Source organism: Cyanistes caeruleus, chromosome 1 (genome assembly GCF_971803275.1).
Source record: "Cyanistes caeruleus chromosome 1, bCyaCae1.hap1.1, whole genome shotgun sequence".
NCBI lineage: Eukaryota > Metazoa > Chordata > Aves > Passeriformes > Paridae > Cyanistes > Cyanistes caeruleus.
Window position 1 is genome coordinate 89506557 of NC_141701.1, and position 17503 is coordinate 89524059.

Sequence of the window (17503 nt, forward strand, 5' to 3'; positions counted from 1 at the left end):
TGGAGAAGAGTGAAGCAGAGCTGGCCTTGTTCATACTGAGCCCAAAGTATCTGGCAGCAAATAAGTTGCAATGAGCACAGTGTGCAGGTGTATGCCTAGCTAATTCACCAGATACTTGCGTCCCTGAGGGAACAACACACAGCAGCACCAAGAAAGGTTGCACCCTCCTGTTTTCAGGGGAGTAGAGAGGGTTTCCAAGCCTCTTTTGCTTTAAATCTGCCTTGGACAGGCTGAGGATTCTAAGTCCCAGTTCATTTGTGTGTGCGTGCATCAGTGCTGGGTCTGATAGAGGAGCATATGGCAGAAGCCATTTGCCCTTGACTGTGTCTCTTTTTTGGCAGGCACAGGCTTGTTTCTCACAGAGCAGGTTCAGTCACAGCCACTCCTTCACATCACTCCTTGAGCCCTCAGCTTGCCAGCTTTCCGCTCTTTGCCTGTGTGCATGTCCTTTGTGGTGTTTTGGTTAATTGGGCATTGTTTTAATTACTACTGCGCTAAAGAAACATGTATTTTCTATCTGTCGTTTTGCTGCCTCAGTGACCGCGGTCTCCAAGCAGCCAATACAGAACTCAAGCTGTTCAGATCTGATGTAAATTGCAGTGGCTCTCTTGGAGTTACCCTCCTTTACATCTCTTTAGGGGAAAACACCCCTTCAGGGAAGAGAAGGCTCTATTAAACAGCTCATTTTTTGCACTGTCCCAAACACCTTGATCTGCCCTCACTGGAGCAAGTGGCAGAGAAGCCTTGGCTTGCATTCTCTTCCACAGCCTGGACACAGTCCATGGCCATATTCTGTGGACACATCTTTCCTCAGTCCGAGCCTTTATGTTGCCTTCTTTCTTACCTTTCCCTCTCCAGCTTCTGCACTAATTTAGGTTTTTTTCCCCTTTGCTGTCTCTAATTCTCCACAGAAATCAGAAATGTTTGGCTTTTGTTTCTAAATCAAGCAGTGGGTGTGCAGACATGCCCTCAAAGCAGTCAGTCTAACACCATTTCTGTCAATAACAGCCACGCTACAGTAGCAGACAGATTCTCTGGACTATCAGTAGCCTTTATTTCAAGATGCTAAACTGCCACTGACATGAAGAGGAGAAAGAGCATTTTCTAAGTGCTTTTAAGAGGCATAGAGCCTTTTAAAACAATAATTTCCCTTCTTTTCTCTTTATATTGACCCTTATCCTTTGCTTACAGCTTTGGAAAGAAAAATGTCAATGAGACAAAGCAGAGAGGAGCTTATAAAACGGGGAGTGCTGAAAGAAATTTTTGATAAAGGTAAGTGTTCTTCTTCTCACAATGGTAAATTGACATCCCATATAGTTTTATGAGCAGACACTGCATAATTGTAACACTAGGAACCGGTAACAGAGTTCTGAATTGCAAGACTGTGCAAAATAAGATCTCTAAACACTTCTCTTGACTTTGCCATGGTCTGGCCCTCTCTGTTGGATACATGTGATAGTTACTTAGCAAATAAAAATGAAAACTAATCAGAAATGTAAAGCAATATAAATAAAAATGACAGCAATAGGCAGTAGTCACTGACTGCAAAGCATCCAGACTGTGGAGAAATGTAGTGGGTTTGTGCCTCTGTGTGTTGTCATTGTCTGGTTGAGTCACTTTGGGATTAACTGCTGTGGAAAATCTAAATCTAAAGATTTTGGATCCTGATGAGCACAGAGCAATGTACTTTCCCTTGAAACAACTCAGAAGAGATAATAATTCCTTCTTCAGGATAATTAATTTGTTGAGTGTGTAATGTCTTCTTTATGCAAAATGCCATTGTTTTACGAACATCATTGTTTTACACTGGTAACACAATACATAATTGACATCTGTTATGTATATGTCAGTCTTTGAGTGCATCTTTCATTTGTTTTGCTACTTCCCTTGGCAATACCTAAGGCAATTAATTCAACAAATTATATAAAGACATAATAAAGTTACTTCTTAATCACAATAGAACTCATGCATGTTCTTTAAAGCCTCACTCATTTGAAGTCTAAAAGTTTTTGACAATAGCAGTACAAAATCTGGTAGAAATCAATAAAACTTAGAAACTTTCACAGATATTAGAAGTGTAGCATACTTCATAAATCCATTTAAATCTGCTGCCTACTTTTTACTCCAGCTTATTAGGAATTTAAAAATTTACTAACCCAGGCTGCTATTTTTTTTTAAGTTAAAAACAAACAACAGCAAAAATGTGCTTATTGTTAAATTTTACTGTTTCTACCAGTTATGTGTTGTAGTGTGCTCTCACTGTGACCTGCTGGCATAAAAATCATCCTAGATGCAACTTCAGAGTGAAAACAACTCCTGTCAATAGGTTTACCCTTCTCACTGCTTTGTGCTGTCTGCATTTTGTAGTGTGGGCACAGAATGGTCCTGCAGCCAGTGAGGTGTGGTCCAGGCTGTCTCACCTTGTGATCAGTGCCTCATCCAGCTCAGAAGGCAGCCTTCAGTCATACCTCTGTCCCAGGTGTGACCTCCTTCATCCCTGCCTCACATCCCACATGTAGCCACCCTCTGAACCATCCCATCATAAACCTAAAGGCCTCCCCAGGAAAAATCTTTTCTCTGAAGTCTGACTGTGTCTTCCATGTCGAAACTTGGGAAGATTCCCCTTGTATTGCTATCAAAGCACCACACTTTTTTCTATTGATCAAATAATGATGTAGCTTGTAAACTTCTGGGTCATCTTGTAAAGCAGATTCTAAGTTGTCTGAAGATATCTGAAAGAAAGAAATTAATTCCTCCTTATAGTAATTTTTCACCTTTACAAAGCCGATATGAAAAGAAAGAGGTAGGGCAGAGAAGAAAGTGGTAATACACAAGAATAGCAGCAGAACTCAAAGAGCTGTGATGATACACAGATATGAACAAGGCAAGATGTATAGCAAAAATATTTCCTTCAGTGGTGTAATAATCTGAGACTAATACTTATAAAGGATATATTTCATTGATAACCTTAAGTGGAAATAACATTTCCTCTGTAATACCTGTTACGTAACCTCTAAGCCTTCAAGAAAGCAACAGACCTTTAGCATTTCCTGGAAGAACACTTTATTTGATTGTGATAGCACCTTCCATGCCAAGAGGCATCTTGCACAGACAGTAGGTGTAATTCTCTTTGTCTCCCTTTCCAAAGACGTGGGCAAAGCAGGCCTGTGAGTAATTTTGGTTTTTGCTTTCTTTAAAAACCCATACTAATCAAAGGAAACAGTGCAAACAGACTGACCCAAGAACAAGAATTTTTGCCTTGTGCTTAGTGTTGGTTTTGTCATATCTTCTATGTTGAAGAAAAGCATAATTAGCTGGTTTGTTTGCCTGCTGTTAAAAATGCTGCTCTGACCTGTTGCTTCAGAATTTTCTGGCTTTTCAGAGGACTTGGTGTCACCCAGCAGGTGAAAATTATTAGAGTGCAGTAAGTCACAGTAGTCACACATAGGAGAGTTGCTGCAGTCCAGCTGCTGAATTTGGAAAACAAGAATTGCTGTTCGCATTTCATTGACCCCCACACTTAAATTAGTCACATGAAGCTGCTCCTGACTGAACTGCAGAGAGCTCTTTCCTTGCTAAGGACCAAACTCATGACAGAATCCGTTTCTGTTATCTTCCATTTCCAGGGCTCTGTGACTTGAGTATTCTGAAAATGTAGGCAAAGGTTATAATTTTTTCAAATACTCTGTACTTTTAGAAAATAGTAAGTTGAAGAATTATCTGATGAAGCTCCTGCTGTTCTAATAGTTTGTGGACAGATAGTGCTGAGAGGTTAAAAATACCTCTTCCACCTGCATCACAGAACATACCTCAATATTTAGAAGAACTTATATTTTTTGCTATGTCATTGCTCCTGCACATGGGTACAGACCTTGATTTTCACATGAAGGTGTAACTGTCCCAGAAATGTCTGTCGTTAGAATTTCCCACTGTTTCATGCTGCTGGTCAAAGAACTAAATCTACTTGTAGTATTTTGATACCTCTTCATCTTTCTGAATGTAGATAAGATTGCCTGTAGTGAGAAATTCCTGAATGTGAGTGTGAACCAATTCCTTACTCTAAAGGCAATGGTGCAATGGTTTTTCAAGGAAACGTGGGCAGTCTTCATCTTTTCTATTCTTGTATTTTAATATTCTCTATCTAATTAAAATGATGGATTTAGACTTAAATTTCAGGTAACCTAGGTCCTGACAGGATTTGGACATGTTGTATTTATGCACCAAAGCAGATTTTGTGACAGTATATGAGGACAAACTTGAAGAAGTGGCTTTGGTAATGCAGCAAGGAGGAAGGCATGGCAGCCACTGGAGAGCCAGTTGTGCTGCAGTGAAATTGAAAAATTTTTAACTCCTCCAGAAGCAGCCTGTCTCAAAATCTATGGGATCCCACAAAATCAGGGTCTGCCTAGGGACTGAGGTTGTGGAGGATCCCAGCTACTGTGCTAAGGTAGCCACCAAGGCTAGGAAATAGTTCCAGGGGCAGGTCTTGACCATATGCAAGAACACTCAATTTTCCATTCCCCACCCTTGGAGTCATGGCAGAGAATGACAATGAATTTTACTCTGTCCTTCCTGGTCTGGTCTTTGCCATTAAGAATTCCTTGCTTGAACAGTCTACTTGAGAGCAGACAAGTACTGAAGGAGACAACCCAATTCCAAAATTAACCCAGGATTTCAAATTGTCCATTTTGACTTCCATAGCCATTCTTCTGTAGAGGGAATGCATGAGCATGGCAGTTTTCAGATATGCATAAAGTCCAAGGTATTCAGAGTTAAAAGACACAGCGAGAGGGTAGGCAGAGCTACAACACTTGAAACACAACAGGACTGGTTTGTGTCAGTCAGTGTGATGCACAATGAGCTGCTACACACCAGGCAATGTTTTAGAAGTGCCTGAGTGCGGAAATTGCAGGTGTGTTCAGGAGTACAGACCATGCTCAGGAGCCACAGGTTTTGAACACATCATTTATGTATCTCTAGGCCTTCATCCCATGCTGCTGTTTTTACATGCTGAGGTTAATCAAAGTGTCTGGGTAGAGTCCTCTGCATCAGAGAGTTTCCTCTTAGGTCCCATTTCTTCAGTGACTTCAGGGGTGCAGAGTCTCCTGAGTAAGAGAAGAGCAGCCTTCATGTGCTCTCTTGTTGCAGAGGTCAAGCTGTTCCCTCATGGACCCGTCCAGCTTCACGCTCAGCTGATGTTACTAAAGCTCATGGACTTAGGGGAAGTCATTCTCCACTAAGTAGCACCAGACTCTGTGAAAATAGCAAAGGATTTAGCAAGTCTGAGAACAAAAGATTACATGTGTTATCACTGTGCAAAATTTACTTTAAATTCATAGCCAGTTCCTGAAAATATCCTTGTGTATGTAATAATTGCATTACCAGGATTCTTTTCATTTGTATGTCAGCCAACTAGAATAGCTTTAATATTTTGAAAATAATCAGTAATTTGCCTTTTATATCTGGTTGTCAAGCATATCTCTGATGCAGGATTAATTCACATTAAGATACTCTTTCCTCCACAAATTATTTTTTCCCATCTTTGATCTGTTTGCTGTACTTAAGCAACTCCCTGTGTAGCTCTTCTTTAAGCAATACCTGATTTAGAATGTATATTTCAGTCATGATTCTGTGCTATGTCTGATGATTTCATTCAAATCCAAGGACAAGCTTTAGACTCTAAATCAAGATTAAAGATATCAGATGTAAGATTTAAAAAGGTTATACTGTCAGTACAAGAAAGCTGCCATGCTTTAGTATTATGACAAAAGATAAAAGCCAGAATTTTATCTTACATTTTACTTTTTTTGCACTCGTAAGTCTTCGTGAGTCATTCAAATGCTGTTTTTCTAAATCATGCTAATATACCTTGAGAAGCACATAACACACTTAAGACAGTAGGATTTCAAGATGCTCAGCATGTTACAGTAGGCATCTCACTTCATGAAGTATGTGCAGTCATCCCTTCAAAAAGCAAACATTACTGGGTTTGTCATGCATAGTTTTCTCATAGTTACAGTCAAATTTAGTCTAAATTAATGAATACATTGCTGGGCATAGTCACTGCCTTTCATTCAAGAAGCAGATGCTCTACATAAGAGACAGTTAGGCTCTTTCATGAAACCAGGTAACTGAGAGAACATCAGTCCTTATCCCAAACACATATAAACGTGTGTGTCTTTATAAAAGGGAGAAAGAGCCAGCACAGAACCCACAGCATTTCTACCCAAACAGCTAAGTCCAAAAATGATCAGCTTAAATACTGGCTGAATTGATTTTTGATTTTTGCTACCTAGGGAAGTAAACAGCTTTGTATAGAACAGCCACAGCAGTTAGAAAGGAGGCTGTGCTGCAAACACCAAAGCCATTAGCTTTAATTCATGTTGCCACCTTTTAGCCAGCACAGTTGATCTCTCAAAGCCACGGGTCAGGTTTCAGTCTAGTATGATGTGACTGCATTACCATAATAGCTCTCTGGGTCTCCAAAAAACCTCCAGCAAAACCAAGAAAGTCAAGACCTTGGTATTTCTAATAATTCCAAAATAAACAGAAGACCATCTTCACTTGCTGTAGAGAAGCTTTAAATGGCAGAAACATAATTCTGAATAGTTATCAGCTAATGTATTTTCAGGCTTGTTAATTGCTGTATACTAGCACCAAAATTAGACTTTTTTCTCTTTTCAGTATTGTTTCCAAAGTGGTTTGTACATCTTAGCCCTATGAGGGAAAAATGTGCACTCATTTGGCTGATATACATCTCCACTCAGTACATTGAGCAGTAATATGGCTTATCAGTGGTGCTCAAAAATCTAAAACCATATTCTGAAATCCTGAGTTTCATTTTTAAAAGTAATTTAAATACTTAGTAAAAGCAGAATCCGCATATTTGCCTGCTGGTTTTAAGTTTTACAGGTCACATTTCAGTTATATTTTCAGGCTTCCATTTGTAACCATAGGGGCTGAACACTTTGCTTTATAAAACTCTAATTGTGATGTCCATGTAGTCATTGCCTCCAGGTACCAGGGTGCTGTGCTTAACAAGTTCAGAGATAAAAATCATGCAGGTTGACACCATAGAGAATAGTCTGAATCCTTTCTTCTGCTCTTTATTATTTCTAATGTGAAGGGGTGTTTGATAGGAAGGAAAATGCCAGCTGCTGTCACAGAAATTTTGCTCAGATAGAGGAGATATTATTAGTAACTATAAAAACAGGCTTTCTAAATGGAATCTGATATATCCCAGTATCAAGACCTTACATCAGGCAACTATAAAAATTATTCTCTTCCTTACCTAAAATGCAGTTATTTGTATGTAAAATAGGGACATACCCCTGTGATTTTGCTCGTGTCCCTTATAGCATAAAAGTTGGTGTAGGGAAAAATAATAATTGTTGTTATTAATATTAAAATATTATATAAAGTATGTATTAACATTCCTTAGTTCCAGCCTACTATCATCCCTGACTTGCCAGATTCAACTGAGAGAGGGAAAACAGATTTTTTGTTTTGTGTTGGATGGGACTGTATGTCCACATGGATCAAGGATGGTCAGGAATCAACCAACTTAGACCACGGTTCATAATGACCATTCCAGGGTAGAGCAAAAGATCAATACATATATTTGACATAAACAATATGTTACCCCAGAGGTGCTAGCACCATCACTTATCAGCATTGGCCAGCAGTGGGTCCAGCTTGGAACTGGTTCCATGAGCAAACACTTGTGGCAGCTTCTCACGAAAGTCACCTGTGTAGCCCCCCCGCCATCAAAACCTTTCCATGTAAACCCAGTGCATGTGTATGTAGAAGATCTCAGTCCAGGTTCCTCACTTGAAAACAATCTAATGGAGGTAGATTTCATTTAAAATTCTGTCTGCATCTTATTTATGTTTCTTTCTTTGTCGTTCTTCTTTCCTTCCAACTATGAACAGATGGGGAACTTTCCATACCAAATGAAGATGCAGCTTTGGAGAATGGGCAGCCTCTGGGCTCCGGACTGAGCTCTAGCCAGGTGTCCCTGCCAGCTCTAGCAGAACTGGAGTCAGTCCCAGCATCTGTGGAACCCTGCTCATATGAGGTGCTCCCAACCACAGAGATCATGGATGGGACAGGTAACATCTTGTTTATGTTACAGTGTATATACTCTAAGCTGTTTGAAAAAAGTTTTTGACTTCTAACATTTTTTGTTTAGCCCTGAGAAATTCTTGTCAAAATGAAGGTCTTCTGGTGTAGAAGGAGTTGACAGCATAGAGATTGAATGTTCCACGAGAAATTTTGACTGACATAAGTAATCTCTACTTCTAAGCAAGTAACTTTTCTTGGAGTAAGGCAAAACCCCTTCACTTTGTGAACATAAAAAAGTAGGTTTCCAGCTCTCTGTCTGCATCTCAGATGTGCCAATGAGCTTTAGAGCAGAGACCTTACAACACATTTGAACCCTGGGGTACAACATCATGCCCTCGGCCTGCCACGTGGTACTGTGTGATGTTCCCACGACACATCTGTCAGTAACTAACACAGTCAGCTGCCCTACCCTGGGTGAGGCTGGCTGCTCTTCTTCCCCAGCCTGTGCAGAGAGACAGCAGTGCTCTACATCTAGCTTAGCTCCTCTTTCTGCTTCATGTTGTGCTGCTGAGGGTTGTGGACAAAGGTCAAGTGAGGAAAAGTGAGCAGTAGAAGTTGTCATCCATGATCTTGCACTGCTATGCAGCCTTTTCAAAAGAGATTAGGCCCTGTGAGGTGCTTTTTACTTTTAACAGGATAAGTTTACAAGCCACCTGCTAACATACCTGGTCCTAGGCAAGCTGTGGTGACGGACCATCAGAGAGGTGACATTATAAAACCTGATTTGTGTTCCAGATGTGGGAGTACATCCCAGCCTGACATGGGGGAGCTGGCTTCTGTCGGAAGTAATGGGAAATTTGGCTGTTGTGTAGATGTGTGTTACTCTTTTACTTTCTTTCCTTCCTTCTTTCCTCCTTTCTACGTTATATGATGTTTGGGTGAAATCTATGAGTCATTCCTAATCTGCATTGCTGTGCTGCTTTTCTCGTCTGACTTCGGCTGTATCTGCTGCTGCTTTGCTCGTAACGTTGTTGCGTCTATGATGTGGTTGTGTCCTCCAGTGTCTGAAGAGAGCCCCACATCCAATGAATCCGGCGTCCTCCTGTCCCAAGATCCTACAGCTAAGCCAGTCCTGCTACTTCCCCCCAAAAAATCTGCTGCTTTCCCTGGAGACCATGAGGACACCCCAGTGAAACAGTTGTCCCTCCTCAAACAGCCCCCTGCCCTGCCTCCTAAACCTATTGCCAGGATTGCCAGCCACTTAACTGGTAAGTAGGTATTCCTGGACCCTCAGCCCCACCGTTTCCCTTATAGGAAAACCTGCCTTTGTAACAAGGTTCTCAGTGTTCTTCCTCTTTCTGTAATGCTGTTTGCACTTGTTGTGTGTTCTGGTGATGTACGTGCTGTACCTAGGGCAGGGATCGCGAAATCTTCAGACTGCACCTTCATCAAGGTTGCTCCAGGGGCACTTCCCCTCTCAGCTGTAATTACCTAAGACCGCTGTGGCATTTCCTAACCTTCCTCACTCTGATTCATCAAGACTTACCATCACCACTGAAATTGCAGGATGTGCTTTGATGGGAAAGGAAGTACCAGAAAAATACTAGGATGTCTTTAAATGCCCTTAATGAGGAAAGGCATGAGTTGAGGGGAAAGGGAGAGTTTTGATTTCTCCTTTTGCTGATTGTTGCTTGTCCCCTCAACTGCCAGATAAGGGAGGTCCTCTGTCGCCCTGAAAACTCAGCTTCTGAGCTTGCTAACATAGTTTTCTAAAGACTTTCCCAGGACAGTAACTGTAAACATAGATATGGGTACATTCTTTCTGTTACATGTCTTGTGATGGACATCTCTCATGGCCAGTGCAGTGGGAAAGTGTTATCCTGACCATCCAATCCCTGGCCGTGGTCAGAAACCTATAAATCCTGGGAGGAAAAATAAACTCTCTCTTCCTTTCACCACACCTCGAGCTGTGTCCGTGTGATCTATTCATCTTCAGCAGCAACAGTCCTCCTCCACACACTCCATATCTTTCCACATGTTTGTCTTTTACTTGCCCCCCAATCCTTACACGGGTAATTCTGTCCTATGACTTCTTGCCATTTTGCCTCAGTGCTTACATTGTCTGACAAAGTGTTCTCCCTTTCCACCTCTGCTCTGACTACTCCCCTCCCGCTGATGAGTCCAGCTCCAGTTCCCAATGACCACGATACTGATGCCCTCCACTTTATGCTGCAGTTTAGCTCTCACTGCATGGAAGGCAGAAACAGTAAACAACACAAGGCTCTGTTTTGTGTTCCACATGTTTTCACAAGTGTCCAAGCTCTTTGGGAATCAAAGTTCTAGGTGGATGTGAATGTGTCTCCTCCTCCTCCCAGTCTCTCATTTGGACTGCTGAAGCAAAGGATGGCTATATTTATGCAGACCAAAATAGACTCCCTAAATGCTTTCCTGAACCTTTTGAACAGTCTGCTCGTAACTGCAGCTGCTGCGCAGGAGGCAGCACCTCAAAATCCTGAGTTGAATACGAGGTGTGGTTCATCTTTGTAGTGGGACAGCTACCAGTCGTTCCCCGGGTTGATCTTGTGTTAATCCTGCCCTGATATTTTCAGAACTGATGTGAGAAATGGTCTGCCTACATTTATATATTGTAGGTTTTTTTCCAGACAGTTAATACCCATTTTATTCAGGTTTAAGATCTAAATCAGGAAAGAGCTCATTAGGAAAGAATATGTTCTGGTTTTCTCTCATCTCTACATAGTCTCTTCATGTTTCTGTTTGGATGACCACACTTTTTTGTCCTGTATAGTTTTGTACATTTTATGTGAAACCTCTTTACTTTCTTACCTGCCAAAATCTGCACATAATGGTTAGTATTTTGCCTTTTGCTACAAACTGAGTGGGCAATCCTGCAGCATGCAAGGCCAAGTAGCCAGTATTCATGGCTTCACCTAAGGACAAAACCAGCTCCCTATGATCTCCCATAAAACTCTGTCCCAGTTATAAGAAGTTGCTCAGAAATGAGGCCAACATGGAAGAAATAAAAATTTAGGAATAGCATAGGAAAAAACCTCAGCTACTAAATGTCCTCAATTCATAAGCCATTCTTTTGCAAGAGATAACAGAAGAATCAAAGGATGAGGGCTTCTCGAGTAGTTTTGTTTTTTCTGCAGCTGCAAATTTTGTGTGAAGTAAAATCAGGCTCAAGTTATCAGCATAAGTGAGTTGCTTGATGGTGATGACTTTCCAATGAAAGCAAAACAGAACTATGACTTCTCTTACTTTGTGGTGGCCTTCAGTGGTGTCTCACCTAGCACTATATAAAGTCTTGTATGTGTGTATAGATAGGCTCTTGTACATGCATATACAGAACCTTCAGGGTAAAGGAACAGAGATTCAAATTTAGTCATAGAGCCATAATTCAATTGACAGCTATTCCCGCTGGAACTGAAACCCTCGTTTATACGTTCCTTATAAATAAAAGTATTCAGCTTGTTCTTAAGGGTCCATTTACTTTGGTGGTCCAAAGGATATACGTGTTGCTCAATGCCTTGTGTTCTCCAGTGGTAATTATATTAGCCATGTACAATCTTTGGAAATGAGCAATCAAGCCTAATGAAGCATCCTCCTCAGTGAGAAGCAGAATTAATGCTATTCTTTTTCTAATTACTCCAGAGACATCCTCAGCTTGTAAGAAAACAAGCAAAATCTGAATTCTAGTATTCAAAACAAAAACTTTTCAGTTCTTGCTGCATACACATTTTTCTACTGAAGAATTTTTTTAAAGGTTGAAGGACAAATTAAGACATACCAGGCATGGCTAGTGGAGAGTGACAGAGGTTTAATGGTCTGGTAGCTCTGTTCAAGAGACTGTGAGAGGAAATGTGATCCTGTGAAGGGCTCAGGTACACATGTGAAAATGCAGAAACAACTCAACTTCTGTCTACATTTGTGTGTATGTGTACATAAGTGTATCTATTTAATAGAAACATGTTTTATAAAAGCATATATTAAAAATCTCTACAGACATGGTCAGAAGCAGGGAAAAAAAAAAAAGGAAAAATATTTTAAATACAAACTTTGAGGGAAAAAGTCAGTCCACCCCTTGCTGTGAAAATATTCCAAAGTTTTTTTAAAAAAACTGACTTGCAGGGCTTGACAAAGAACTTATTACAGGTTCTAGAAATGAAAAGAAACATTCCTTTCCTCTGAAAGCAGTTTGAACCATCTCAAATATCTATCCGCCTGTGCCAAGACAAAGATTGGCCTTTCAATTGATAAGAAATGCACATAAAGGAGCAGGCCTAAATAAACACATAAAAGCACATTTAATTTTGTGGAGAATGAAAAGGAAAAAAATTCCATTTTAAAGGTGGAAGGAAGAGAGAATTGCCTCTAGCAAATATAAATCACACAGCCTTGGCATCCTTCTTCTCAAGGCTGAGGCTCTGTAGGTGTGGGACAGTATAGAAACAGGGCCAGAGCCAAGAGCAGACTGCAGGGCAGCCGCTGGGACTGCTGCCAACACCACTGCAGAAGATGCTCCGTGCTTTTCCTCATGCCATGTCCTGTGGTCTTGATGGTGCTGCTTCCACAGGGAACATCCCTGTCACAGCACTGGGTGTGGAAGGGCCCGTATAACCCTAGAAGACAGGAAATTCTAGGAGAAAAACGTGAGCCTTAACTGTTTTGATACCGTTGTTTCACTGCTCTGCGTGTCCCGTTGGCCAGTCACCTCCTGGTAAGCCTTCTACTCGTTTTCAAGCATGATTAGCATTAGACTAATTAGTATTAGTAGTTAGTGATTAGTATTAGACAGTGTCCACAAGATAGAATTCCTCTCATTGTTTCATTTCTCTGATATTCACGTGCAGATCCCAAGCATTTAGGGCACTTCTAGCTTCCTTGACTGAAAATTTTGGAAGAATTGAAATAATCACCTGGGACCAAATTTAATTGGGGTGCTGGTGTTCAAGTCCTCAGCTTATCATAAAATCTGTAATAGCCAATTGACAGGATGACTAGGCATGTCTGATTTGATAGACCCCAGTGTTGTAAAGTTCCCTTTGATCTTGATTCATTAAGCTGTTAATTTTCACCACATAGATAATGTTTTCTGAAATTAATTAGATATTTTCCAACAGAATCACCATAAAGCTCCTAAAACACCAGAGAACAAAATATGTGCCACTATGATGGGATCTCAGGAGCACCTGAGTCTGTTGGAGCCAAAATTTAGCCTAATATTAGAATAGGGTGTAGCTTTGGTTGTACCTGGCCACTTCCGTTTAAGCTTTTTGCATTCTTTCGCTTTCTTCATTCAAGATTTTGAAGAGACACATAGCACATTTCTTAGTTCTGATATTGTGCTTTCTAGTAATGTCTGTGTACAGTCAGAACTAATTTATAATTAGAGGCAAACATTTAACAGGGTAGGAAATGTTCAAAGTCCTCAAAAGGTGCTTCTGACAATGAAGACAAGACAAGAATGAGTTTTGAGAACATGAATGCCTGGGGTCCTGCTGCCTTGCCACAACACAGCTGGTAATTAGTGACAACTTTATAAAAGCTTTTGCAACTACAATTTGGCCAGTAAATACTCTGCGGTGTTTTATAATGCAGTGGTCACATGTGTATCAGGAGACTCCTCCGTAGATGAGCCCAAGACATAATACAGAAGCTTCCTCCACTGTGATGTTACCTCCAGCTGCATGCTCTGGCAGGCTACATTCTTGAAGAGAGGTTACATTCACATGGAGACAATGGACAGTTCTCTCACTGTGTGTAAAGGGAGAAGCAGCAGAGCAAAAGCAGTTCTTCACTGGGTTCTCATGAAAACTGGACCCTGGTGCAGATTGTCCCTCTATAATTCATCTCTATACTGCTTCCTGCAGAGGAGTACCTATCACATACAGGCATCAGGAAATCTCATCTTTGAAACCCTCTTCAAGGCCCTGCACAGGAATTCATGCAGAGCTATACTTTTCAACCTTTAGGTTAATCATACCTTGCTTTTGTTCTCCAAATTCAACCTGAATCTTGGATGCATATATGGTACAGAGGAACAGCAAAGAATTCCTGTCTCAAATCTTCCCCTGAAGACATGGCTGCAGATCTTGCTGTAGTCAGCAGGAGATGCATGGCAAATCTTTGAGAACAGTTTTTGACTTGTCTTTATGAATCTTCTCAAAAACTCATTGGAACCAGAAAAGAGATTCTCACCATTTAGGTATAAGTGATTACAGGAGAGAAGACCTGAAAAACCAAAAGCTCCTTGTCCTAATGCTGCCAGCAAATAGGCACATCACCCCATGGAGCTCCCTCAACAGGACACAACTGGTTTTTGCACTGTTTGTTGGGTTTGGGGAGTTTTTTGCACATTATTTTACAGAATTAGTTACTTGGAAAGAATTTAAAGAGTATCTCATTAACTTTATGACAAACTGTATTATAAACTGTTGAATATAGTACACCAAATGTCACAGTATAAGATCATTCAGGTGAGGAAGAACCTCAGTAGGTCTTTAATCCAACCTCCTGCTCAAAGCAGAGCCAAGTATGGAATCAGACCGGGTTGGTCAGGCCTTTGACCAACTGGGTCTTGAAAACTTCGGTGGATGTCAGCTATACAATCTGTCTGGATAAACCTGCTCCACTAACTGCCTCTTCTCATGGCAGGGAAGACACTTTCCTTATAATCCAATCTTGAACCTCTTTTGTTTTGCTTTTGTCCACTGTCTTTCCACCTCCCACCACACACCACTGAAGAGTATCACCTTATTGATAACCTGGCTTGTAGGTTGCTTGTGGGAGGCTGTTCTTTAGTGTTCCCTCCATAAGCTGTCTTTGCACCAGGCTGAACATACCTCACTATCTCAGGTTCTCTAGCCTTCAGCCACTGCAGTGACCCTGTGCTTGACTCATTCTGGGTTTTTTTATATCTTTCCTGGTGGATACTAAGTTTGCACAGTAATCTAAGCACTGGTGAATAGAAAGGAATCCTTTGATCAATAGAAGCATCCTTTGATCTCCGGGCTGTGTTTCTTCTTGTACCACCCAGGAGTCTGTTGTCCTTCCTTGCTCTCAGAGTACAACGCTGGCTTACATTTGGCAAGGAGTCAAGAGCATTTCTGCCACTGGAGTATAGCAAACAAAGCCAGCTCTGCCATAACCCCAGCATCCCCAGGCATGTCCTCTTCCTCCATGCTGTAGTTGAGCTGGGGCAGAATTTGAAGATTTTAATGAGCCCTTGCTGCAGCAACCTTTGCTGCCATACATCCAGAAGTTCCTAGCACTCCATCTGCAGCAGTTGTACTTCAGTGTGTGCTGACCAATTCTCCAGCTATGTTCAGTGACTAAGAAACATCTTGGTATGTACATGGTGCACAGCTCCAGTGTCCTACTAACACTTCAGAGGAATCATATAGTAGCAAACCTGTGCAACCAATAAACATATATTTATCTCATGAAAACCCCAAAAGACGTACAGTAACTATAGATGTTAGCAAAATTATCTGTATGGAAAGGGTAAGAGATGGGCTGCTTGTCAAAGGTCTGGTGTGTAGCCAATATTGTGGCATCCACAACTGTCTTTTAAGTAACTGATTGTCATCAAGAATGGAGAGGTTGATGTCTTAACATCTTTTTCATCAATTCTAGTATACAAGTTATTACACAGTGCTGAGTGGTCACAACCCCACTGGGAACCAACATCTTTCAAAATTGCTCATTATTCTCTTGAGCATGAAAAACATCAGCCAGAAGAGATTAATCAGACTTGCACACCTGGCTTCACACAGTTTGCTTCTTTTCAGTTACGAGTGCTTTGTGCAATGATTTAAGACTCTGGTAATGTTTCACTGAGAAGACACTTATCATAGATTCCTTGTTCTTATTTCCCCTGTCCAGTTTCTTACTCATCTACAGGTGCCCATGTCTGATGTATATTCCATGCTGGAGACAAAAATTGTTACCATCCCTGGTTCATAAATCATGTTCGTTGTGAAATTAAAATAAACAAGAACTGTAAAACTTGGTCACCTCACTCTTACATGCAGGGAGATGCTGTTCTATCCTGTACTGTAGATGATGGTATGGAGCCCATGGATTTGGGCAAGGCCACACTTGTTTGGTGTAGTCACTGGTCAGACCACACATTAGAATTTGCAGTACCAGGGTCACCATTACTAGTGTCAGTGAAGATACAGAGTTGTATTTCCCAGCAAATGGGTCAAACTCTCTTCCCATTGTAATCATTCTCCTTTTAATCATTTTATTTAAACAAAGTAGAATTGTCCTGAAAGTGAAGGGCAGACAAGTAGACTTAATGCCTCTGGTCCATTTCCAAGGGTCTGTTTTGGTATTAGGACCATATTCAGACAAGCTCAAGAATCTGAGTGTAACACAGTCAGTCTGAATGAGGGCATTAAAAATAATGGGCAAGACTTTTGGCCGGTGTCCAGTGCAGTTACCCAGCACTGGTACCATTGAAAATATGTTGATGTGAAGAATTTGTTTAAATTTAAGTGAAAACTAAAGGTCCATACCTTAGTTGTGCAGAGTCAAAACTGGAGTGTGCACATCTGATTCATGATGGAATGAATAGGTGGCTACTCAGAATAATTAAGCTAAACTTGTTCTCCTGTGCAATTCCAGAGCTGCAATGCCTGTGCCACAACTCTACGGCCTGAATACTTAGATGAGAAAAGATATTTTTGCTGTATTTAGAAGAAAGAAGGAAGGATTCCTGTTTGCTTTATACCTGAGCTATTTGACATGTCATGCCCACTTCCAACATACAGCATTGCTCTGATCTTCAGGATAAGAAAAGGCACAAAACCCAGATGATACTTCCAGTTATTCTTTTGTCAAAAGCAAGAGATGCCTGCAATTGGGATCTCTTTGAATTCACCATTAAGGATGGCTGCCACAGAGTGATGGGGCATCCAGGCACAGGCACTGTCAAATGAAGACTTTAATTGACATACTGCAGAAAAGGATCTTAAACCAACCTGTATTTGTCAAAATGGAAGTGCAGATCTCAGTGTAGTCTTTGTAATTTAGGACAAGCTCTAGATGTTAAATTGCCTGAAGCATAAATGTGTGAAAAAAGCACTTTTTTATGACAAATCCCATAGGAGCTTTATTCTCAGGGCTCTATACAATTTACTCTTTATTCTTTCTGTTATTTACCTTTTATTGAAGAGTATGTTCTTTTATGCAGGGTACAAAGAGGAAATGTATGCAAATAATATGTTTGTAAGAAAAACAAGGTGACTTGAAGACCTTTATGTGCTTGAATACAAAATTCTGAATGTGGTTTTTTGTTTTTTTTTCTTTTACTGCTTTGGCAAACCCATGAGTTAAATTTCAGCATTGGTAGAGCCATCAGAAGAATTTTTGCAAGAGACAACATGTTAAGTGGATTTAATATTACGTTGAA

At 40.7% G+C, this 17503-nt stretch overlaps 1 protein-coding gene and 1 long non-coding RNA gene across 20 annotated transcripts in view; one reads left to right on the forward strand and one right to left on the reverse strand.

Moving 5' to 3' along the window:
- The window catches only part of PHACTR1 (phosphatase and actin regulator 1), a 295559-nt gene that overhangs the window by 220494 nt on the left and 57562 nt on the right, over window positions 1-17503 (forward strand). For 9 of the 19 annotated variants that reach the window (XM_086902301.1, XM_086902312.1, XM_086902268.1 and 6 more), the window contains 3 exons: window positions 1192-1272; window positions 7932-8111; window positions 9126-9332. In XM_086902301.1, coding sequence (XP_086758427.1) covers window positions 1192-1272; window positions 7932-8111; window positions 9126-9332 — 468 coding nt within the window. The remainder of the gene's footprint in view (window positions 1-1191; window positions 1273-7931; window positions 8112-9125; window positions 9333-17503) is intronic. The other 10 variants (XM_086902348.1, XM_086902343.1, XM_086841328.1 and 7 more) reach the window with 3 other exon arrangements.
- LOC147655727 (uncharacterized) overlaps window positions 1031-17503 on the reverse strand; it is a 56675-nt gene continuing 40202 nt past the window's right edge. Inside the window, exons 2-3 of the long non-coding RNA XR_015273639.1 lie at window positions 3039-5253; window positions 1031-2732 (exon numbers count right to left, since the gene is read on the reverse strand). This is a non-coding gene — a long non-coding RNA (uncharacterized LOC147655727). The remainder of the gene's footprint in view (window positions 2733-3038; window positions 5254-17503) is intronic.